The 25,658-nt window shown below is 39.6% G+C and overlaps 1 protein-coding gene across 1 annotated transcript in view; it reads right to left on the reverse strand.

The window, feature by feature from the left end:
* The window catches only part of CTNNA2 (catenin alpha 2), a 1,322,153-nt gene that overhangs the window by 99,393 nt on the left and 1,197,102 nt on the right, over positions 1 to 25,658 (reverse strand). Inside the window, exon 12 of the mRNA XM_049856958.1 lies at positions 24,024 to 24,224. Coding sequence (XP_049712915.1) covers positions 24,024 to 24,224 — 201 coding nt within the window. The remainder of the gene's footprint in view (positions 1 to 24,023; positions 24,225 to 25,658) is intronic.

Consider the following 25,658-nt stretch of genomic DNA (forward strand, 5'->3'; position numbering starts at 1 on the left):
AGGGGGGAGGGAGGGAGGATGGAGAGGGGCATTCACTAATTAGATAGTAGATAAGAACTACTTTAGGAGAACAGAAAGACACCACACAACACAGGGGAGGTCAGCACAATTGGACTAAACCAAAAGCAAAGAAGTTTACTGAATAAACTAAATGCTTTGAAGGCTTGCGTAGCAGGGGCAGGGGTCTGGGGACCATGGTTTCAGGGGACATCTAAGTCAATTGGCATAATAAAATCTATTAAGAAAACATTCTGCATCCCACTTTGAAGAGTGGCATCTGGGGTTTTAAACGCTAGCAAGCAGCCATCTAAGATGCATCAGTGGGTCTCAACTCACCTGGATCAAAGAAGAGTGAAGAACACCAAGGACACAAGGCGATTACGAGCCTGAGAGACAGAAAGGGCCACATGAACCAGAGACTACATCATTCTGAGACCAGAAGAACTAGATGGTGCCCAGCTACAACCTATGACTGCCCTGACAGGGAACACAACAGAGAACCCCTGAAGGAGCAGAAGAGCAGTGGGATGCAGACCCCAAATTCTCATAAGACCAGACTTAATGGTCTGACTGAGACTAGAAGGACCCTGGTGGTCATGGTCCCCAGACCCTCTGTTGGCCCGGGACAGGATCCATTCCCAAAGCCAACTCTTCAGACGGGATTGGACTGGACAATAGGTTGGAGAAGGATGCTGGTGAGGAGTGAGCTTCTTAGATCAGGTGGACACTAGAGACTATGTTGGCATCTCCTGCCTGGAGGGGAGATGAGAGGGTGGAGGGGGTTAGAAGCTGGTGAAATGGACATGAAAAGAGAAAGAGGTGGGAAAGAGCAGGCTGTCTCATTAGGGAGAGAGCAATTGGGAGTGTATAGCAAGGCACTGGGTTTCTGGGTAGCAAGGTATACATGGGTTTTTGTGTGAGAGACTGACTTGATTTCTAAACTTTCACTTAAAGCACAATACAAATTATATATATATAAAAAGAATAAATGAGAACATTGGAGGAAATCTAGAAGCAAAACAGAATATAGGACTGGGATGAACTATTGTGGCTAACCTCCTAATCCAGTCCAGGAATCATTACAATATACTCTCCTGTTATACATAATTAACAAGCCCCCCTTTTAGCAGTTGGAGTTAGGTAAAGATTTATGTTTTCTGAGTAACTGGAGCTAGAAAATATTAATTTGGGACCCTCTGTGGATCATTTCCAGTGTCCCTTACACTAGGAACATTCCTGATGCTGTTTCTGCAGACAAACACTCTTTTCCAAAAATGGTGTCTGTAGGTCACAGCTAAGGGATTTTATTTGGGTAGACCAAAAATAGATGCAAGGTGAGAGGAGGGAAAAGTATAAAGGAGAACATGTTCTAAACCATTACAAGTTGCCATCGAGTCAACCCACACTAATGGTGGCTCCATGTGTATCAGAGTAGAACTTTGCTCCATAGAACTTTCGGTTGTCGAGTTTTCAGAAGCAGATTACCAGATATTTTTTACATGGTGCCTCTAGGTCAATTTGAACCACCAACTTTTTGGTTAGCAACCAAGGGCATTAACCATGTGCACTATCCAGAAATTCATCTAAACCACTAGAGTCCTGGATTTGCACAAAGGAAATTGTGACTACCATTTATTTACAAGGCACTGGATACATCTTGATACTTTAGCATATTCCTGAAGCATTATCAGTTAATGAGGAGCCTGTTTGAGCCTGAAGATCCAAGTCATAATCAGTGTAGAAGTAGGGAATAATCCAAACAGAAAGTGTAATATATTTGAACATTTGGCACCACTCAAAAGCAATAGAGAATGAACCATAGAAGGTGATCGACATTTTGTATTGGTTCAGTAATTTTAGTAAAGAACTTCATCATCATTAATTATTAGAGTGTATTCTAGGCTTTGTATTCACAGGGATCTTTCAAAAACTTAAGCTCAGCATCCTTTTAGGGATACTTGAGTGGGAACTTCACTTACTGGGCAAGAAATAATTCATAGCCCATTGTCATGGATTGAATTATGTCCCCCCAAAAATGTGTGTATTAACTTGGTTAGGCCATGATTCCCAGTAGTCTGTGGTTGTCCTCCATTTTGTAATTGTAATTTTATGTTGAAGATTAGGGTGGGATTGTAACACCACCCTTACCTGGGTCTCATCCCTGATCCAATGTAAGGGAGTTTCCATGGGGTGTGGCCTGTATCACCTTTTATCTCTCAAGACATATCTCTCAAGAGATAAAAGGAAAGGGAAGTAAGCAGACAGAGCATCCTTTGGACCTGGGGTCCCTGAGCCTGAGAAGCTCCTTGACCAGGGGAAGATTGAGGACAAGGACTTTCCTCCAGAGCCGACAGAGAGAGAGAAACCTTCCCCTGGAGCTGAGTCCCTGAATTTGGACTTTTAGCCTACTTTACTGTGAGAAAATAAATTTGTCTTTGTTAAAGTCATCCACTTGTGGTATCTCTGTTATAGTAGCACTAGATAACCAAGATACCCATGTACTCCACTAGGCTTAAAGGCTGTCCTTCAAGGTATAAACGTGGCTGGAACCCTGTTGAAGCACTTGTCTGGAATCTCCTGCATTGTCCATACCTGTTTCTTCTGACCTTGATTTTTCACACTAACTCTAATTCTGATTATGACTTTCATTGTTGATGGTTAAATAGCTGCTTCTGAAATTCTAAGATTAATATTTAAATATCTGAATCCATGCCAAGTGTAAGTTTTTTTTCTTACTTTCTTTTGGCACGTACAATGTTGTCTTTGAATTATGTACCAGCTTATCTTGTTTTTTGTAAATTGCCCCAGCTCTCACTGTCCTTCTCCGCTCCAACTCACCTAATTACATTGAGCCAATCTTGGTCATTTCGTTCCCTACTGGCTAGCTCTGACATTCTCTTGCTCCCTTCTGGTGACATACTGCATGGCTTCATCTTGACTCAATGGACCTTGTGTTCTAGAAACCATTGCACAAGGAAATAGGACCATTGTGGCAGAATTTAAATATGTCCCTAATAATGCTATTTAGCAGCCTTATTCTCTTTCCTGTTCTGGTTCTTGATCTCATCACTATTTATGTGTAGTAGGAAGCCTGTGAAATGGCCCCTAATGATCCCACCTCCTATTATTCATGCTCTTGTATAATAATATCACCTTGTGTGGGCTGGACCTTGTGACTCACTTTTTTGTTTTAATTTTTATTTTATTTTTAACTTTTTTATTGTTCTTCAGATGAAGGTTTACAGAGCAAATGAATTTCTCATTAAACAATACACATATTGTTTTGCGACACTGGTTGTCAATTTCACGACATGTCAACACTCCCCCCTTCTCAACCTTGGGTTCCCCATTACCAGCTTTCTTGTCCCTTCCTGCCTTCTCTTCCTTGCCTCTGGGCTGGTGTGCCCCATTAGTCTTGTTTTGTTTTATGGGGCTGTCTAATCTTTGGCTGAAGGGTGAACCTCAAGAGTGGCTTCATTATTGAACTATAAGGGTGTACAAGAACCATATTCTTGGGGTTTCTCCAGTCTCTGTCAGACCAGTAAGTCTGGTCTTTGTGTGACTTCCAATTTTGTTCTACATTTTTCTCCATCTCTGTCCAGGATCCTCTGTTGTGATGCCTGCTTTGTGACTCACTTCTAACCAATGGATTGTGGCAAATAGGATGGGATGTCACTTCTGACATTAGGGTACACAAAGATTCGGTCTTCCATCTTGAGTGCTCTGTCCTGTTCTCTAGCTTGCTTACTCTGATGAAAGGCAATTGCGATGTTGGGAACTGCTCTATGGAGAGGCACGCATGGGAAGTAACTGGGGGTGGCTTCTAGTCTAATAGTCAGCAAGAATCTGTGGCCTTCAATCTGACAACCCCCTTGGAACTAGGGTATTCCAACAACTATGTAAGTGAGCTTGGAAGTGGATCCTTCCCAGTTGATCCCTATCAGTAGATTGCAGCTTTGTGAGAGATCTTGAGGCAGCAGGATTTAGCTAAGTCATGTCCAAATTCCTGAATAGAAACTATCAGATAATAAATGTTTGCAATGTTAAGCCACTAAATTTTGGAATGATTTGTTACACAAGAGAAAACTAATGCAGTATTGTTTCCCAAAAATAAAAATAGCAGTGAACATATCTAGCAATAAAAAATATCTTAAGATTTCTGTTCAATTTTAGCAACTATGCTTGGTCTAGCCTTCTGGTATATTTATTGGAGTCATGCAAAAATGTAATTGAATATTGATATTTGATTTTGTGCAAGTTGAATCTTGGATTTGATTTTGTACAGTTATTTAAGCAATATGAGCCTCAGTTTACTCAAGTGTAAAAGAGGGATAATGATAGCTACTCTCCAGGGTTTACATAAAATCTAGAAAGAATTCATTCAACAAATTTATTAAGCAATCGTATATATAAATATAGGCAGTGCTCTAGGCACTATGAATAGAGGCAAATACAATAGAATGGTCCTGGCCTTGAAGGTACTTACAACAAAATGGGTTGTATGTAATTTGCTGCCTATGGTGCCTGGCACATAAAAGATTGTTAGTAAATGGTTCTTGTAATTGTTGTCTTCACATCATGACTCTCTGCATCTATGCATCCATACACCCTTTTGTTTATCACAAGCAAAATCATTCTGTCTCCTTCAGATGAAACTTGGAGATATAACCATGATTCACCACAAATTTCAAAAATGGGCCTGATGGAAGATGATGAAGTAAACTTAAAATAGCATACCAATTAGTGCTGAATCTCTGAAAACTGAGAAGTTGGTACAATTTATCTTAACGGAGCTCCCTCACATATATACCCATCTCTCTCCTTGGTAGGACCTCATCATCCTTCTGATTGTGTTGCATTTTTAATAATGAATTTCCTGTGAAATCTGCACTCAGGAACAGGTTTAATAAATTCTCTCCTAAAAGCTTTCTTTTTATCTTGATTGACAAGAAGGCTGGTGCTAAACACTGTGTTCCGTTATGACCCTAGCATGTTGATGAGAAACAGGAATCTTTAACAGTTAAGAAACTTAACCAAAGACCTAGTAGCTGGCAAAATTAAATACTCCAAACCCAGCTTGCCTAGTTAAAACAAAACACTCTTTTCCAGTAAGTCTCACAGCTTAATCTAATATTCTTGTAAAAGTATTTCCCTTCTATCTCAAATTTGTAACACTGTAATTCTTTGATTTCTATTAGTTGATTGGCTGAATTTGAATCTTGAATAAAGTATCCTCAAATGCTTTTTGAAATTTGATGGAGGAAGGCTAGAGATCATACTTAAATATGTCCTTTAAATTTAAATCTTAATCTTTCTAGACCAAAGATATTGTAGCTTCAACTGAGCTCTCTCTTGATTACTGTTAGTCAGTTTAGAAGATGTTCATAGCGTCTGGGGTCTTAAAACCCTATGCGCGGCCATCTAGGATACCCCACTGGTCTCACCCCTTCAGGAGCAAAGAAGAATGAGGAAAACTAAAGATACAAGGGAAAGAGTAATCCAAATGACTAATGGACCATATCTACCAGGGCCTCCACCAGACTAAGTCCAGCACAACTAGATGGTGCCTGGCTACCACCACTGACTGCTATGACAGGGATCACAACAAAGGGTCCTAGACAGAGCTGGAGAAAAATGTAGAACAAAATTCTAACTTAAAAAGAAAGACCAGACTTGCTGGCCTGACAGAGACTGGAGAAACCCTGAGAGTACGGCCCCTGGATACTCTTTCAGCTCAGTAATAAGGACACTCCTGAGGTTCACCTTTTAGCCAAAGATTGAACAGGCCCATGGAATGAAACACGGCTAAAGGGGCACACCAGCCCAGGGGCAGGGACTCTAAGGCAGGAGGGAACAGGAGAGCTGGTAATAGGGAATCCAGGGTTGAGAGGGGAGAGTGTCGACATGTTGTGGGGTTGTTAATCAATGTCATACAACATTGTGTGCACTATTTGATTAGAAGTTAGTTTGTTCTGTAAAACTTCACCTAAAGTACAATTTAAAAAAAAAAGTCATATAGAAAAAGTTCACAATTCATGGTATCTCAGAAGATTTAAACAAAAGACTTCTATTCACATGATTTAAAAATAGTTTTTCATACCAACATAATATTTAATGAACCCTATTCATATATCCATTAAAACAAAATAAAATAAAATAAAATAAAATAAAATAAAATAAAATAAAATAAAATAAAATAAAATAAAATAAAATAAAATAAAATAAAATAAAATAAAATAAAATAAAATAAAATAATAAAATAAAATAAAATAAAATAAAATAAAATAAAAGACATTCACTATTGGAAGTCAGGTGCAAGACCAAAAGTAGCATAGCTTAATTTGCTCCTTCTCTTGTGAGTATTTGCCAACTGATTCTAACCCTTCAGATAACCATTAGTTAGTCCTCATTCTTCTTTCCTGTATGCATTCTTGAACTTTCTTTCGTCAGAGCCAGTCATCTGTTCCCTCTGTGGGAGTTCCTAAAGGCTGCCATTTTCATAAATTCATGTTTGGGAAATTACAATGTACATTTTAAACATCAAAATCAAATCCAAGTTCCAGAAGGCCATACATAACCCATGAGCTAAATTATTTGATGAAAGATGAAAAAGGACTGCCTAGAAGAAGGAAAAAACAACAAAAAAAAACCAGCCCTCTGCACTCCATTCACGATAAGTACCCCAGGAGAAACAGGGAGCTTCCATCTGCTCTTGTCTAGACACATGCCTTTCCCCTAGGAGAAAACATATTTGCTTAGAAAGTTTTCTTATATTTTAAAATAAGCATTTCAAAAATAATCTCAAATGGTTTATAAGTTAAGGGAAAAAGATGGCATATTTATTTCTGTAACTTAAGAAATGAATAAAGAATTAAGCATGATGCCTTACGTAGCTTGCAGGGTTTGTCAAAACCTAGCTCAATAAATACAGTTTAATTTGGCATTGGTGAAGTCTAAATGCTTTGATTGTTTTAAGATGTAGTAAAACACTTGCTAAGAATTATTGCACGTAATTTAAAAGATTCTGAATTTGATCATTAAGGATGTGACTTTAAAAAAGTGTACAATCCCTCATAAAAGTGACTACACTGTGTCAGTTGTGTTCCTTCGTTAATATTCATAAACTTTTTTGCGCTTCAACTCTAATCAAGCTTGGAGGAAATGAAGAGGTAGTCACAGATCTCAAGGGGTTAAATTTTAATTAAGACGTAGAATATATACACATGCCTAGATAGAAACACTAACAGATAGATAGATAGATGATAGGTAGATAGATAGATAGATAGATAGATAGATAGATAGATAGATAGATAGATAGATAGATAGATGATAGATAGATAGATAGATAGATGGATGATAGATAGATAGATAGATAGATAGATAGATAGATAGATAGATAGATAGATAGATAGATAGATAGATAGATAGATAGATAGATAGATAGATAGATAGATAGATAGATAGACAGATAGATGATAGATAGATGGTAGATGGTAGATGGATAGGTGGGTAGGTGGGTAGGTGGGCAGGTGAGTAGGTAGATAAAAGTATACAGGTACAGAGATACACATAGACACTACAGAAAGACAGATACATGTAAGACAAAGAGATATATAGGCTGACAAACAGACAAATACAGACCTTGAAATCTAGGACAGTCTATGGTAGTTGCTGAACAAGTGACATAGAAAATAAGAGTAATGGATATACTCCTAGCAGTGGAATTGCTGGCTTGCTATATGCCAAAATTGACTTAACGCCAATGAGTTTGCTTTAGATTTTATGGTAGTTCTATTTTCAGTTTTTTGAGGAACCACCACATCGTTTTGCACAATGGCTGTACCATTTTGCATTCATACCAGCAATAGGTAAAGGTTCCAATTTTCCCACTTCCTCATCAACATTTGCTATTTTCTTTTTTTTTTAATCTTAGGCATCTTATAGGACGGAGTAGAACTGCCCCATAGAGTTTCTAAGGAGACATCCTAGTGGGAGCGAAATGGTATCTCACTGTGGTTTTGATTTGCATCTCTCCGATGGCTAATGACAATGATGGTGAGCATCTTTTCATGCACTTGGTGGCCATTTGAATGTCCTCTTAGGTGAAAAGTCCTTTGCCCATATTTTTGATTAGGTTATTCATCTTTTTGTTGTTAAGTTGTAGAAATTTTATATACATATATTGCGTATTAGATTCTTATTAAATAATCTTATTAAATATCATTTCCAAAGATACTCTCCCAGTCAGTAGCTTACCTTTTCACTTTTTTGGTAAAGTCTTTTGATGAACAAAAGTTTCTAATTTTTATGTAGTTCCAAGTTTATTAGTGATTACCAGAGTCATGAGGAAAGGGGAAAAGGGAGTTATTACTTATGGAGCACTGAGTTTTGCTTTAAGGTGATGGAAAAATCACTTGGATTAAGGGTAGGGTTGCACTGCTGATTAATGCAATTACCGTCAATAAATTGTATACCTGTAAAAATTTGAACTGGCAAAAGTTGTGTGATAGATATCGTGATGGTTATTATGTGTCAATTTGGCTACGCTATGATTCTCAGTAGTTTGGTGACACTAAGTAATCACCTCCCATTTTGTAATCTGATGTAAGCAGCCAATTAGTTGGAAGAGGAGTTTCCTTGGGAGTGTGCCCTGTATCCATGATATACACAGGTGTTCTGGCAAAGCTTTCTCATCTCTCCTTCTGTCTCTCGACCCTGCATCTGACCTGCAGTTCTTGGAATGTAAGCCAGAAGAGGCCTCCAGCCTGTCACCTTACCTGCGGGTTTCGGGTTCGTCAACCCCTGCAAACTCACGGGTGAGCAGAGGTCGTCAGCCTGTCATCTGGCCCACAGATAGGGGACTTGCCAGTCCCTACAACTGCACGGGCCATTCCCTCACAATTGTGTGAGACATTTTCTTGATGTAAATTTCTCTGTATATATCTATATTCACTTTACTGATTTTGCTCCTCTAGAGAACTCAGACAAAGACGTTTGGTACTGAGAGTGATTCTACAGGAAAAAAATCTTAAGGATGAGTTTCCTGAATTGGTTCTTATGTCAGGCTAGGCTTAAAGGCACTAATGACTTTATTTCCAGTAGTTAAAAGGGAACTGCTAATTCATGGCATGAGGTGGCAGTAGGAATGCACAAAATATCACTATCATTGGATCAAATATTTGAGAGAGACAAAGCTCAAGGTGATTGTGTATTAGATACCTTTCAGCATTTTTTTGTCAAACTGAGAAGTATAAGGAGGTCGGTTTGTTGGTCCTACTTTGGCTAGGCAAAGCAGAAAAAGAAAAGGATGAGCTCAATGCTTCAAAGTTTCAGCTCAGGTGCCACAAAAAGAACCTCAACATGGTATTTGTGCCCTGAAAGAAAGCCTTATTTCTTGTAGTAACAGAGCTGATACTGCTGAAAACAAAACCCAGTCTTATCCTAAGAGTGGCTGAATTGCAACATCTGTTGAATTTCCAACCTTGAATGGTACTGAAGTCAAAGTGAGTGTATTGATTGGGAAGAAGTGGGATCCTGAAACTGTGGATGGTGATATAAAAAAAGAAAAAACCAATATGGGCAGATAATCTGGAAGCTAAATTCTGATGAATCACTCCTGCCAACAGAACAAACTCTCTTACCCCCATCTGATGAGATTAGCCCACCTGTGTCTGAAGAGTCTTTGTCTGAGATATCATCTGGGGCAGCTCCTGGTGTATTGCCTGAGGCACATGCCTTACAAGACAATGTTGAATGTCCCCAGAACACATCCCACCACCCATTTTTGCTTCTAGACCTATAACTTGACTTAAGTATCAGTGAGCCTCAAGAGGTGAAGTACAAAGTGCAACCCACGAGGGAATAAATTACACTCCATAATAACTGCTTCATTTTTCTAATATGTACAAACAGAAACCTAAGGACTATGTATGAGAATGGCTACTAAGGGTATAGAATAATGATGCAAGGAACATAAAGTTGGATCAGTCTGAGTTTATTGATATAGGTCCACTAAGCATAGATTCTTCATTCAGTGTTTCAGCTGGAGAGGTGAGAAAAGGATCTAATAGTTTATTTGGTTGATTGACTGAATTGTGGACTAAGAGGTGGCCTACATTAAATCAAGTTGAAATGCCAGAACTGCCTTGGTATACTGTAGAAGAAAGTGTCCAAAGACTTACGGAAATTGGCATGTTAGAATGGATTTATCATGTTGGATCCACAGACCCACCCAGGGAGTTCTCAGAGGACATACCTTTCACCAGAGTGATGAGGAATAAATTTGTGAAGGAAGCTCCAGTATCCTTGAAGAATGCTGTAACCTATTTTATGTAGGTTAGATTTTAAATGGGAACTGTCCTAACTGAATTAAGACACTCTCTAGTCATCTAGTGCTGCTATAACAGGAGTACCACAAGTGGATGGCTTTAACAAACAGAAGTTTATTCTCTCACGGTCTAGTAGTCTAGAAGTTCAAATTCAGGGCATCATCTCCAGTGGAAGGCTTTCTTTCTCTGTCGGTTCTGGAGGAAGGTCTTTGTCATCAACGTTCCCCTGGATTAGGATTTTCTCCACACAGGGACTCCGGATCCAAAGGACACACTCTGCTCCTGGTGCTACTTTCTTGGTGGTATGAGGTCCCCTTGTCTCTCTGCTCACATCTCTCTTTTATATCTCAAAAGAGATTGGCTTAAGACACTATCTAATCTTGTAGATCTCATCAATATAACTGCCACTAATCCATCTCATTACATCATAGTGATAGGATTTACAACATATAGGAAAATCAATCACAAAAGGAAGGACAAACACATAATACTAGGAATCATGGCCTAGGCAAGTTGACAGATATTTTTTGGGGACACAATTCAGTTCACGACAGACACCTAAGTATAGTGGAGGCAACTGGATCCCAGGATGGTAATGAGCAAAGTGGTGGTACTTCATCATCAAAGAAAAGGTGGGCATTGCTATAGTAATGGACATCAAAGGAGTAATCAGAATAGTTGGACATGCATGGACTTATGGCTTTGGCTAATTCCTGAAGGGACTGCAGATTACCACCACCACTAAGGACTTGAAGAATGCAGGGGTAATGATTTCCACCACATCCTCATTCAACTTGCTTATTTGGCCTGTGCAAAAAACAGATGGATCTTGCAGGATGACAGTGGATCATCATAAACTTAACCAGGTGGTGACTCCAAATTCAGCTGCTTTTTCAGATATGGTTTCATTGCTTGAACAAATTAATGCATCTCCTGGTACCTGGTATGCAGCTACTGAGCTGGCCAATGCCTTTTTCTCAATTCTGGTTTCCAAAGACCACCAGAGGCAGTTTTCCTTCAGCTGGTAAGGCCAGCAAGACACCTTCAGTATCCTGCCTCAAGTTATATCATCTCTACACCCATGCCGTGATTTAGTCTGTGGGAAACTCGATCGCCTTTCTCTTCCACAAAGTATCACACCAATCCACTACATTGATGACATTATGCAGACAGGGCCTAGTAAAGAGGAAGTATCAATGACTCTAGACCTACTGGTAAGGCATTTGTGTGCTAGATGGTGGGAAATTAAACTGACAAAATTTTAGGCTCCTTCCACCTCAGTGAAATTTCTAGGAGTACAGCGGTGTGGGGCATGTCAAGATATTCCTTCAAAGGTGAAGCGAAATCATGGCATCTGGCTCCTCCTGCAAGTAAAAAGGAGGCAAAATGCCCGGTGGGTCTCTTTGGACTTTGAAGGCAATATGTCATTTGGGTGTTCTACTCTGGCCTATTTATCAAGTGACTTGAAAAGCTGCTAATTTTGAGTAGGGCCCAGAACAAGAGAAGGCTCTGCAACAGGTTCAGGCTGCTATGCAAGCTACTCTTCCACCTGGGTCATATGATCCAGCTGATCCAGTGGTGCTTGAAGTGTAGGTGGCAAATAGAGATCCAGTGTGGAGACTTTGGCAGGCCCCTATTGATGAATCACAGCACAGACCCTTAGGATTTTGGAGAAAAGCCCTGCCATACTCTGCAGATAGCTACTCTCCTTTTCAGAAACAACTTTTGACTTGTTACTGGGCCTCAGTAGAGACCAAACACTTAATCATGGGCCACCAAATCACCTTGCAGCCTGTCTTAGTTATCTAGTGTAGCTATAACAGAAATACCACAAGTGGATGCGTTAACAAAGAAAAATTTATTTCTCCACAGTAAAGTAGGCTAAAAGTCCAAATCAGGGCATCAGCTCCAGGGAAAGGTTTTATCTCTCTTTTGACTGTCTCATCAATCTTCCCCTGGACTAGGAGCTTCTACGTGTAGAGATCCTGAGTCCAAAGGACGGGGTCTTCTCCCAGCACTATTTTCTTGGTAGTATGAGGTCCCCCTGTCTCTCTGCTAGCTTCTCTCTTTTATATTTCAAAAAATTGCCTCAAGACACAATCCAGTCTTGTAGATTGAGTCCTGCTTCATTAACACAACTGCCTTCCAGTCTCCCTCATTAACATCATAGATGCAGGATTTACAACATATAGGAAAATCACACAACGCCAGGAATCACGGACCAGCCCGATTGATACACACATTTTTGCGGGGATTTAATTCAATACATGACACAGCTTGAGCTGCCCATCATGAACCAGGTGTTGTTGGACCCACAGAGCTATAAAGTTGGATGTGTACAGCAGCACTCCACCATTAAACGGAAGTGGTATATACCAGATTGGTCTTGAGCAGGACCTGAAGGCACAAGTAAGTTGCATGAGGAAGTGGCCCAAATCCCCATTGTCCCCACTCCTGTCACTTTACCTTTCCTCTCCCAGTCTGTACCTACGACATCATGGGGAGTTCCTTATGACCAGTTGACTGAGGAACAGGAAACTCCTGCCTGATTTACAGATGGTTCTGTGTGATATGCAGGCACCACTTAAAAGTGGACAGCAGCAGCACTGCAGCCCTTTTCTGGGACCTCTTTGAAGGTCACTGGCGAAGGGAAATCCTCCCAGTGGGCAGAACTTCAAGCAGTGCACCTGGTTGTTCATTTTTCTTGGAAGGAGAAATGGCCAGATGTGTAATTGTATACTGATTCATGGGCTGTAACAAATGGTTCGGCTGGATGATCAGGACTTAAAGAAACATGATTGGAAAACTGGTAACAATGGGGTGTAGGGAAGAGGTATGTGGATAGACCTCACTGAATGGGCCAAAGAAGTGAAGATATTTGCACCTCATGTGAATGCTCACCTCAGCAAAGAAGGATTTTAACAATCCAGTGAATAGTGTGACATGTTCTATGGATATCAGTCAGCCTCTTTCCCTACCTACTCCTGTCACTGCCCAAGGGGTTCATGAACAAAGTGGCCATGGTAGTAGGCATGTAGGTTATGCCTGGGCTCAGCAACATGCACTTCTACTTGCCAAGGTCAACTTGGCTACAGCCACTACTGAGTGCCCAGTCTGCCAGCAGCAGAGACTAATACTGAGTCCCTGATATGGCAACATTCTTCAGGGTGATCAGCCAGCAACCTGGTGGCAGTTTGATTACACTAGACCACGTTCTTCATGGAAAAGGCAGCATTTTGTCCTTACTGGGTGAGACACTTACTCTGGATATGGATTTGCCTTTCCTGCATGCAATGCTTCTGCTAAAACTACCATCTGTGGACTTACAGAATGCCTTATCCACCGTCATGGTATGTATGCCACACAGGATTGCCTTGGATCAAGGAGCTCATTTCACAGCAAGTGAAATGTGGCAATGAACCCATGCTCATGGAATTCATTGGTCTTACCATGTTTTATCATGCTGAAGCAGCTGGCTTGATAGAACAAAGGAATGTCCTTCTAAAGACACAATTATAGGGCCAGCTAAGTGGCAATACCTTGCAGGGCTAGGGTAATGTTCTCCAGGAGGCTGTATATGCTCTAAATCAGTGTCCAACATACAGTGCTGTTTTTTCCATAGCCAACGTTCATAGGCCCAGGAATCAAGACGTTGGGAGTGGCACCACCCACTATTACCCCTAGTAACCCTTTTCCAAAATTTTTGCTTCCTGTCCCGGCAACCTTATGCTCTGTGTGTTTAGAGGTCTTAGTTCCAAAGAGAGGAATGCTCCCGCATGGAGACACAACACTGATTCCATTGAATTCAAAGTTAAGAATGCCACCTGGTCACTTTGTGCTCCTCAAGCCTCTGGATTAACAGGCAAAGAATGTAGTTACCATATTGGTTGGTGTGAATTGATGTTACATATGGAGATGAAGAAGAGTGTGTCTGGAATATAGCAGATCCCTTAGGGCATCTTTTAGGACTACCATGCCCTGTGATTAAAGTCAATGGAAAACTACAGCAACCTAATTCTGACATGAGTACTAATGGCCCAGACCCTTTAGGAATGAAGGTTTCGATGACTCCACCAGGCAAGGACCATGACCAGTTAAGTTGCTTTCTAAGGGCAAAGGGAATGCAGAATGGATGGTAGAAGAATGTAGTTTTAAATATCAGTTGCAGAAACAAGAGTGGTACTTGTTATGAGTATTTCTTCCTTATTTTGTTATATGTGTGTGTATGTAGAAATGCATATATAGTAAATATCTTTTTTATTCTCTCCTTTATATCATCATTCATTATAAAATATAAACTGTAAATAGGGCTAGCATGTTTTCAGTTGTATGCGTGTTAGTTGTGCCATGTTAGGTGAAAGTATGACTCTGTAATTGTCTTTATTTAGAGATTATGTATGGTTTAAGGAGGCATGTACAGATGTCACATCGACAAGGGGTGGACTGTAATGGTTAATGTTATGTGTCAACTTGGCTAGGCTACAATTCGAAGTAGTTTGGGAGACACTATATAATCTCCTCCCATTTTGTGATCTGATATGAGTAGCCAATCAGTTGGAAGAAGAATTTCCTTGGGAGTCTGGCCTGCATACATGATATCAATGAATGTTCTGGCAAAACTCTCCTTCTCTTGATCTTGCGTCTGACCTCTAGTTATTGGGACATAAGCCAGCAAAGGCCTCCAGTCTGTTGCCTGACAGGCAGTTTTTGGGTTTATCAGCCCCTGTAACCATGTGAGCCCAGGGAGGTTACCATCCTACTGACTGACCCACAGATTTTGGACTTGCCAGCCCCCCATTGCATGAGCCATTTTCTTGAAGTAAATTTCTGGTTTTGTTTCACTGGTTTTACTCCTCTAGAGAATCCAGACTTAGATACATTTACAACAAATGACAAAAAAAAAAAAAAGTACCTACTGAGGCTGCTTACACACAACCAAATACCTCATGGGATTTTGTTCTTTGGTTTGGAAGTTTAGGGTCATGGTTTCATGGCATATTTCAGTTAATTGTCCTAATAACATGTTTAGTGCTTCTGTTTTACCTCCTAGTTCATTGCATAGTGCCTTGGGTCTTAAAAGCTTGCAAGTGGTCACCCAAAGTACGATTGGTCTCTTATTCACCCAGAGCAACAGAGGAGGAAGGAGAGTCAGGAATAGGAGTAGGAAATAGAATGTGTGGTTAATTGCCTCCATAAACAACTGCACCTTTTGCCATGAGACTAGAAGAACTGGATGGTACTCGGCTACTATTACTGAACATTTTGATCAAAGATTCTATAGAACAATTCTGATCAAAAGTGGGAAAATGCAGAGCAGAATTACAAATTTTCATGGAATCCAGATTTTTCTGGAGCTGTGGAGGCTGGATGAACCCCTGAAACTATTGTCCTAAGATAATCTTTAAACCTTGAACCAAAAATACCTTCTGAAGTCTTCTTAAAATCAAATAATAGTTTAGTTTCACTAGTAAAGAATGTCAGCCTTGAGCATTACGCTTTTTTTAAGAACTATCTATATGGTGTCATATTGGCAACAGTAACTTGAAAGATTAGATAGCAGCCTTAGGTGGCAGTGAGTTTATGTCAATAGGGGAAGAGCAACTAGAAAAAAAGAGGGTGAGAATGACCGTACAACCCCAAAAATGTAATCGATGTCATTGAATTGTACATGTAAAAACTGTTGAATTGCTATATGCTCCACTGTGTATATTCTTAACAACAAAAATAAAATCAATAAATGCTCAACAAATTGATAGTTCAAAAAATAAAAAGTTATGGGAGATGAGAAATGTGATTGACTGGTGTGATTATGGAGAGAACTTCAGTGACAAGGAAGAAACCGGCTAGGCCTGAGGAAGATAGATGACATTTAGAAAGGCAAGCAGGGAGTAGAGGTCATTTTGTGATCACTGGCCCAGAATAAAAGTCCCTGGGTAGTGCTAATGGTTAACATGCTTGGGTGCTAACCAAAAGGTTGGCAGTTCAATTCCAACCTGAGGCATCTTAGAAGAAAGGCTTGGCAATTCACTGCCAAAAACTCAGTAATTGAAAACCCTAGAGAGCAAAGTTCTACTCTGATACACATGGGGTTGTCATGACTTGGAATTGAATTGACAGCAACTGTTTTTTGTTTGTTTGTTTTGTTTTATCCTTTTTTTTTTTTTTAAATGAACTCAGACTAAACAGAACTTCTCCAATTCTTATGCCCAGATGTTATTTCAGGTCCTTCAGCTACAAGGAGTTTCCCATATCTCTTAATCAAAATTATTTCTGGAGTATTCCAACAATGTACCACATGTGTTCCCAAACAAATGACCATCAGCATATTCTTCCCCCCTCTGGCCTCAACACCTATTACTGATGATGTTAGAGAATCTAGGTGAGGGGGTCTTACCACTGCCTCAGTTGTCCATGGTTGATATAGCCTGGCCACCAGTTCCAGTGGACATAAGCACTGGCCTTGCTAGACAATATATGCAAGCCCCTCCAGTATTCTACTGCCACTACCATGGATACTGGTCCCTGGTGCCATGAAGTGACAAAGCAGTTCCATGTCCTTTAAAGCTCCCAGGATTCTGATATCATACAACTAGAGAAACATGCACTTCCTTTTGGCTTCACTTTGACAAGTGGGCACTAGAAAAGAGCTACTTATTTTCCTATGTCGGTCCAAATTTATAGTGCCAAGAGGTATCGTGATTAGGAGTCTTCTATGTCTACCCAGAAACCCTGGTGGCATAGTGGTTAAGTGCTATGGCTGCTAACCAAAGGGTTGGCAGTTTGAATCCACCAGGAGCTCCTTGGAAACTCTTTGGGGCAGTTCTACTATGTCCTATAGGGTCGCTATGAGTCGGAATCAACTCGATGGCACTGGGTTTGGTTTGGTGGTTGGTTATGTCTACCCCAGCCCATCTCCACTTCCACATTAAATATGTGTCTTTCTTTATCTTCTTAGGACATGCTTTCTTGGGCAGTTCTTCAGTCCCTCATGCAAAGAGAGCTGAGTATGTCTGAATTTTAGAGGGATGCATATTTCAGAAAGAAGCCAGTCCACCCAAAATGGTTTCTTGTTTCTGCATGGATAGGGCTTTCTGAGCAAATATTATTGGCAACCTGGGTCAAAGGATGACTCAACAGCAACACTAAGAAAATGAAATACTCTGCAGAGAGATTTATAGGCTTATCTCCCCAGAGCTTTGTGTTTACATTTCAATGGTGGATAAGATCAAGAGCTATTAACTTACATTGCAAAGTATTGTAACAACATGGAGACTTTTCCTAGAGAGGATTTCTTTACATTAAAGAGCTAAGGTTTCTCTCTCCATCTTGGGGTGGAGGGGCAAAAGGGGGAAGCTGAACACCAATTTCTATGTAAGTTCTCAGATCCATAAGTTTGTGGTTCCTCTCCTGCAGTATGAACCTCCTCTGTATGTAGAGTCCATCTACCCTCATCACATAGCCCTGAGAGAGAGAATGGGGTATGAGGACCTGGTGTGGTCATTGTAGTAAATTACAGGAAGTCTCTTCTCTGAGCTAGAAACCTTGTGCTTGCTTTCAAGATTAAATAAGTAAATATAGATACTAAAAACTTACAGGCAGACCTTTATAATACCTGGATTACATAGGTTTCAGTCATGTAGAAAAGACATTGAGACAACTTATACATGGCATATTTAGAAGCTATTAAGTAGATGGGGATTTCCTTCTCATTCTTCCCACACTTCTGACTTTGCACCACCATGAGAGCCACACCACCACTGATAAGACCTTTCCTCCATATCCTCATCATTTTGACCTTTAAAAGTGAAATAAAGTATTTTAACCAATAATAAGGATTATATTAAAACATATTTAAAATATAGCAGAATGTCTAGGCTGAACAATCTTGATCATTACAGCATCTGTTTGAAAGTCATTGCTTTCATAATCTAATTTTAAGGTCAGTTATGGAGAAGTGACTGACTGTGATTATCTTTTCTATCTATGCTACCTAACATTTTTTGTCTGGCCAGTAAGTTGTATCTGCCACCTTCTTCTGATAGAGATCTTAGCTACATCCACCCTCTTGTCCAGCCATAGGAACAGGCAAGTTACCCAGACCTGTCCAGTCACAAAACTCAATCCCAATGGTAACAGAAATCAGTTCAAGTGAAGAAGCATACCCAAGATTACCAATCAGATTGTTTTATTTTGACACAAGAAATCTATTTATCCTAGAATCTTGAGATGAGGGCATGAGGGCTGCCTGTGGACGTATTTCTACTGGAGGGTGGTAGATGGGGAGGGCCAGGCCCTACCTTTTTTTATTCATTTAGTAAATACAAATATATTAAATGCTAATTATGTGGTAGCATCCTTCTAGGCCCCGGACACTTTATATTATATAAAGACTCTGTCCTCTAGGAGCTGACAATCTAATTTTGAGCACAGACATTTAGATATACTGAAAGTTCCTTGTTGTCTCCAACTGAAACTTGAGCTATATCTTAAAGGTTAAGTTCAATAACCAGATATAGGGGAGAAGGAAGAAATGGAGAACATTATAGGAGGAAGAGTGGGAGCACATGGATGGGTTTTCCTTGGAGAATAATGAAGACACCTGTCCAGATGGAGCCGAGGGTCTATACAGAGGATTCATGGGCAATAATCACCCATGTTGAGTGCAACCACCAAGAAGCCAGGGAACAGTGACACACGTTTTCCAAATCAATAATATTAACCAACCTCAGAAGACAAAACACTGGGCAATAGATGAGAAAACTAAGGCCCTAAGACATTAACTAATTTGTTTAAGGTCACAGTTAGTTGGCAGCAATTAAGGAGTTATGGAATCGACTCAGTAGCAATGGGTTTGGTTTGAATTTTCTGGAAGATGACTTTTTTTCTACATTGTAGTGCTTCAACTATACCCCTCAATATTCTTTCCTATTTTGATGCTTTATATTTGCTGATTCTTTTACATTTTCTACAGAAAATATACTGAATGATATAAAAATACCTTTTTGTTCTTATGAAACTTCAGGTTGCTGAAGCATGTAAGTAAGAATTATACCATCTGTTTGGCCCAAGTGTGCTCCAAAATAATGGAATCCCAATTCCCACATATGGAATGCTCGATAATAGAAATAATAGAAACCTCCTTAAAATACTTTACTTCTTCTATGTCTCCTTCTTTTCTGATCTATTGTCCCTTCTGAAGAAGGAGCTGCTTGCAGCGTCAAAAGTTGCAAAGCTCTCTCAATCCGATCATGCTCACATCACCACAAGCTTGCACTGGCTATCGAATTTCCAAGAATGACATTTCAATATAATCTGTTCAGTGAAGAATAAGCTACTCTATGTGTTTCTAAATATGATATCACTGAACGTACTTTCATTCCCCTCAGCCTCCTGCAGGAACACGACTTTCTAAATGAGATCTCTGAAGATGGGCCTGGTCAAGCGTGCACTCACTTCCAAGCTGTTGGCAATTTGTTATAATTCAGGTTTTATTGAAGAACCCATCAAATATGCTATGTAAGTATTTAATGGTCTGTTGTAGGTTCAGTTTATTGTGTTTTCATCATCCTAGATTAGTTTCATAAAAAAAATAATAGGTAAATTTTTTCATAATAAAAAAAATATTGCTGCCCTGGAATTTTAGCATACTAATACTCTTCAAGGAAACTCTGGTGGTAAAGCATTTAAAAGCTATGGCTGCTAGCCAAAAAAAGGTCCGCAGTTCAAATCCACCAGGCACTCCTTGGAAACCCTATGGAGCATTTCTACTCTGTCCCATAGGGTTGCTATGAGTCAGAATTGACACAACGGCAATGGGCTTTTTTTTTTAATTTTTTTGGAATACTCTTCAAAATTATTTTCTTAAATTAGACTCACCAGTCATACCAAAACAAAAAGCACTCTTGAGCAAAACACTGTCTTTACTGAGGATGTGACATAATTCATGCGAAATAAACCACAACCAGGTTTGTCACTCTTTGGATATCTCTTGATTCTGTAAACACTCATAGAAGACATCCAGGTGATAAAGTAGGAGTCTCCCTACAAAGACCCATTCCTGTAGTCATTTACATGTCTAAATAGGGGCTAGCCTGTGTTTGCAAACAACTTCAGCAGCAACTTCTGGGCTAGTTAATCTTCTTGAGTATTCTACCCTTCTTAAAATTATTTTATGCAGTCTACCCCCATTCCACTCCCTTCACCATACCCTACGTATACAGGCTCCATTTTGCCTTGTTCTAATTTGTTCCTATTTGGGGATATTTCTTCACCTTAGGACAGTGATCCCCAAAAGGAGTTTTTCTGTACCACACTACCAGCCATCAAGAGATATTTGGCAATGTCTAGAGACATGTTTGGTTGTTACAACTTAGGGCTGGGGGAGGGAGTGCCATGGGTGTCTAGTGGGTAGAGGTCAGGGATGCTCCTACACTTTCTGTAACACACCAGATAATTATACCCTAGCCTCTCACCCTGGCCCAAGGAAGAACTATCCAGACCAAAATGTCAATAGGGCAAAGATTAAGAAATTCTGCTTAGAGTCTTGAATATCACAACTTAGATACAAAATTTGATAAGCTTATAAGGAAAAGCAAAAGATTCATTATAGCTCTAACGATATTTTTATCAGAATCACAATGTTGGCCCAAAGGTAGAAATTTGGCCATCAGTGATATGCATAAGAGTTTTTATTTGAGGACATATATCTCCGTAGCACAACCCGTTACTGAGAAAAGAACTAACTCATTTTAGAAAATATGCAAAACTAACAAAACTCAGCACAACCATAATCACAGATTTGATCCTATGGTGTACCTCAAACTCCACGTGTCTAGTCATACAAGGACATTCCCCAGTTATTCTAATTAATAATCCGCAAGTTAATAGTCAAAGTTTTTGCTTTCTTTTTCTTGGTAATTCTCTGCCATTCATACAGAAAAATATTGTTCTTATTTAAGAAAAACAGTTGGTGACAAAAGCAAAAGAATTCATGTACCCTTGTATAATCTAGTTCTTAGTCCACTAACGTACATTTTTCCTTGACACATACTCTTAATATTTCCTAGCATAGTTGTATATAAACTATCTGTTTCAATATCTTCTACCTTTTTACATTCCTAGTTAGATAGAATCTAAATGTGTTGCTGATCTTCTCTATTCAACTAGGAATTGCATGTGGACATCAGGATAACTCCTCAGAGTGTTCAATCACTGTAAGGAAGAGCTGACGTAAGAATTTTAAAATGTCTGACAATGAACAAGTAACAGTAAAATCTGTATTAACAACAGCAATCTAGGATGGATTGTTCTGTTTTGCTAATTTTTTTTTTTAAGCAAAAAAATCGACCAGAAAATTATTTACATTTCAAGTATTTGGTGAAAATTATTAAAAAATATTTCAATCATCTTAGCACACTATTCTTGTCTTTAAGTGGATTTTGATCCAATAGTCACCAATCCTTCTGTTCATTAAAGCAGCCCAAGATACAATATGAAAGTACTCAAAAGTGTCTCTTGAACAATGTTTGAATTTATTTTGGGTACAAAATCATATGGAAATTGAAAAAATACTCAGCATCTTTCATCTGCCACAATTATTGTTCCAACCAGTCAGGACCAGCCATGAGCTGATTGAGACTCTTGTCCCCAGCATCTTTTTTCCCAGGCATGCCCTTCACCCTTCTCTGATACTCTGTACCAAGTATCCTCTATTCAAGGGAGAGCTGTTAGTCAGATATGCCACGTGAGCTAAGGCTTTGTTGCAGAATACAGCTAATGGAACTGAGAGAAATGTGCCAGGGTCTCCTTAAGGTTAAAATATATATATACACACACACACATACACACACATATATATACATACATATATATGTATACATACATACAGTGTTTGAATTAAAGATTTAAAAGCCTGTTTCTAATTCACCCAAGTAAGGAAAGAGATATCGTAAGGCCTGTTTTGCATTGTTCTCCTGAATGCAAAGGGCAAGCCTATTTGGAAGAAAACTGCTGAATTTCAGCTAATTAAAATGTGGGTATATTTTATTTATTTTTATCATTATTATTATTGCTAAGTCTATGAGAATTTCAAGAAAACCGACGATCCCTAGATATGCTTTTGATTATCTAATTATACACTATCCCGTTTCTGCTTATATCTCAAAGAGAGCGATTGATATCTATGTTATCTGTTGGTTTTCTTTGCTATTCAGGCTAACAAATATCTACAGAATTCTTTGTAAATACCCTTTACCTGTAGAAGGAACTACATTTCCACTAACAAGTCGTACCATGCAGAACTTGGAACACGGCTATATCTGACCTTTCAGAGACACATCTATTTTTAAAATGCCTAGGGGGTCCAAAGTCCATGTGCAGACCAGAGTGAGAACTCATGGGATTTGAGGAGAGAGATCGTTCTCTGCATACAAATGACTGTATTTATTACCTATTCATAAATCCGTAAAATACAGAGCTAAATTCTCTCCATATTATTTAGTCTTCTCTCTTCCCCTGAACTTTCTCTCATTCTTATTTTACCTCATATACACATATGCACAAGGCATGAGGGACTTAAGAAAGGGTCTGAAACCAGGAGAACTAGTCAAGAGGAAGAAACTACTAAAAATAGGCCAGTCTTTGGTAAAAATGTTCAAAGCTGTGGATTGTTCTGCTTACTCAGTGGAAGTAAGCCTTTTTTCTAATTTTTTTTCCCCTTCCCAATGCACCTAAGAGCTATGACAGGCTCTCATAAGTTACCGTATCTTGCTTAGTCCAGCAGTGATTCTCAGATGGGGAGCCATGGACCCCTGGAGGAGGGTGCATAAGGCTTTCCTAGAGGGGCAGGGCAGAGAGTGAAAGTCTAACCCTTTTCAGCACCCTTTCATATGCATAGAGCCCTGAAGGCACAGTGGTTAAGAGCTTGGCTGCCAATCGTAAGGTTGGCTGATTGAATCTACCAGCTGCTCCCTGGAAATGCTATGGGACAGTTCTCTGTACTATAGGGTCGCTATGAGTCGGAATTGACTGGATGGCATTTTTTTTTTTTTTTTTTTAAAGACTTGATGCTTCCCCCTGGCTGGCCATCTAGTGCCCTTCCTCATGTTTCTATCCTCTCAAACAGGAGGAAGAGAAGTGGTTTTTCAAATTCAAAATTCCTAGTTCCAGTCACATCACCACAATCTTTTAGCCTGTGCCTTCTCTGCCTACTTCATAAAGTCCTTAAGAGAGCCAGTGAGATTGTATAATAAAACTATAAAGAAATACATAAATGGAATCTCTTGGTGATGCAAACAGTTAGTATGCTGGGCTGCTAACTGAAATGTTGGAGGTTTGAGTCCACCCAAAAGTGCCTTAGAAGAAAGGTCTGGCTATTTACTTACAAAAAATCAGCCATTGAACACATGGAGCACAATTCTACTGACACATATGGGCTCAACATGAGTCAGAATTCACTCCATGCCAAATGATATGGTAATATATGGATGCAAAGCAATAACATTATTGTTATTTTCCTGAAGATATTCAGATTCAAACTAAAGAATTAAAGAGAGGATACTTAGTACTTCACCTCTTACATGATCATGCATCATTTACAAACGTAAAGACCGAGGGAGATCAATAAAACCAATTTATTCATATATGAAAATTAATCCTGATATTGAGATCTTGGCCAGATCTAATATCCATGCATACCTGTCTCAGAGAGCAATTTTGTAGCTTCTAGCACCTTCTCAGTATAAACCCCAGCTTCATAGTTCTCCATCTCAGCATTGATGATGTGGATGACTCGGGCTGCCCGGCCTCTGATGGCCCCCGCTGTCCGGTCCAAGGTGTCCACATCTCCCTCTTGGAGGGCTATCACACACTTGTTCACATCCTCCAAGATGTGATTTTCTGTGGAGAAGACACATACATATTTCTATGATTTTACATCACTCAGGCACTTGAAATACGATGATCCATCAGTTATCGTGTAGCCTCAATTGGCACATCTCAATATATGCATAATTATATTAAAATGGTACTTAAAGGAGATATTTTACCATTAAAATTGTGGTTCTCAAACTTGAGCATCACTCAGAGAGCTTGAGGCATCACACAGACTGTTGGATGCTATTCTTATGGGTTTCTGATTCAGCAGGTTGGGGTAGGGGTGAGAGGGAAGGAATTTGCATTTCTATCAAGTTCCCCACAATGCTGATGTTGTTGATTTGGGGACCACACTTTAAAAACCACTGACAAAGAATATTGCTTCCTTTGTTTCAAAATTTGAGACATAATGCATGAAAAGGTCTTTTAAGAGTAATTGTGGCAGCCAATACAAAATCAATCTGATCAGGCAGAAACGTTTCTAAACACAACCAGAGTCAAAGCTTTGGGTGCATATCTGTTCGATCATGTGTTTATTAAGGAAACAGTTAAGGGAAATTATAGAATGAATAAAGATCATCCAATCAGTCTTTAAAAGTCATGTCATGGACAAAGAATATGCAACTGGAAATTCTAAATTAATTTACAGTTAAGATACAATCTATTTTACAGCCAGTTCCCTCAAATTAGAGTCAATGCCAATCTCCCTCTCCAGTTATTGCCCACAGTGGAAACCAACCAGGAAGGAGTGGAGGTTTCATTTTCAATTAGAAAAGAGGAAATATAAGATCTAGCTTCTTACAGTTTAACAAGTCTGCCATTTTGTATTTTTTGTGTCCAGTGTGAGGTCTGAGATTATATCCCTTAAACATTCTTTAACAACATAATTCTAAGGAAATGTACAAAAAGTTTAATGCTGAGGAGGCGGGGCCGGGATGGTGGAGTAGTCAGATACTTCTGGTGGTACCTCTTATAAAAAAGAAATGAAAAAACAAGTGAATAGATTATATATGACAATCTAGGCGCTCTGAACATCAAAGACAAAGTGGAGGAATCAGGCTGAGTAGCAGGGGGAGGGAGAGATGGTTCAGAAGCAGCAAGGAGTTCCCAGACCTGACTCAGCGGGAACCAGCTCCCTGCAGGCCGGATTGGCTGTCATGTGTGGTGAGGAAAACAGTGGCACTCGGGACGTGTTTTCCACATTGGGAGGGACAGAGTGGTGGACGGTCTGCTCAACCCTCCCGAACCTGTGTGGGAAAGTGATGCTTAATTGGCAAAAGATAAGTACATGGGTCTAACCTACCTCATGGATCAAAAAACACTCCCTGGAGGGCGGAGCCAAGATGGCGGACTAGGCAGACGCTACCTCGGATCCCTCTTACAACAAAGACACGGAAAAACAAGTGAATCGATCACATACATAACAATCTACGAACCCTGAACAACAAACACAGATTT

This window comes from Elephas maximus, chromosome 17 (genome assembly GCF_024166365.1).
Source record: "Elephas maximus indicus isolate mEleMax1 chromosome 17, mEleMax1 primary haplotype, whole genome shotgun sequence".
NCBI classification, from domain to species: domain Eukaryota; kingdom Metazoa; phylum Chordata; class Mammalia; order Proboscidea; family Elephantidae; genus Elephas; species Elephas maximus.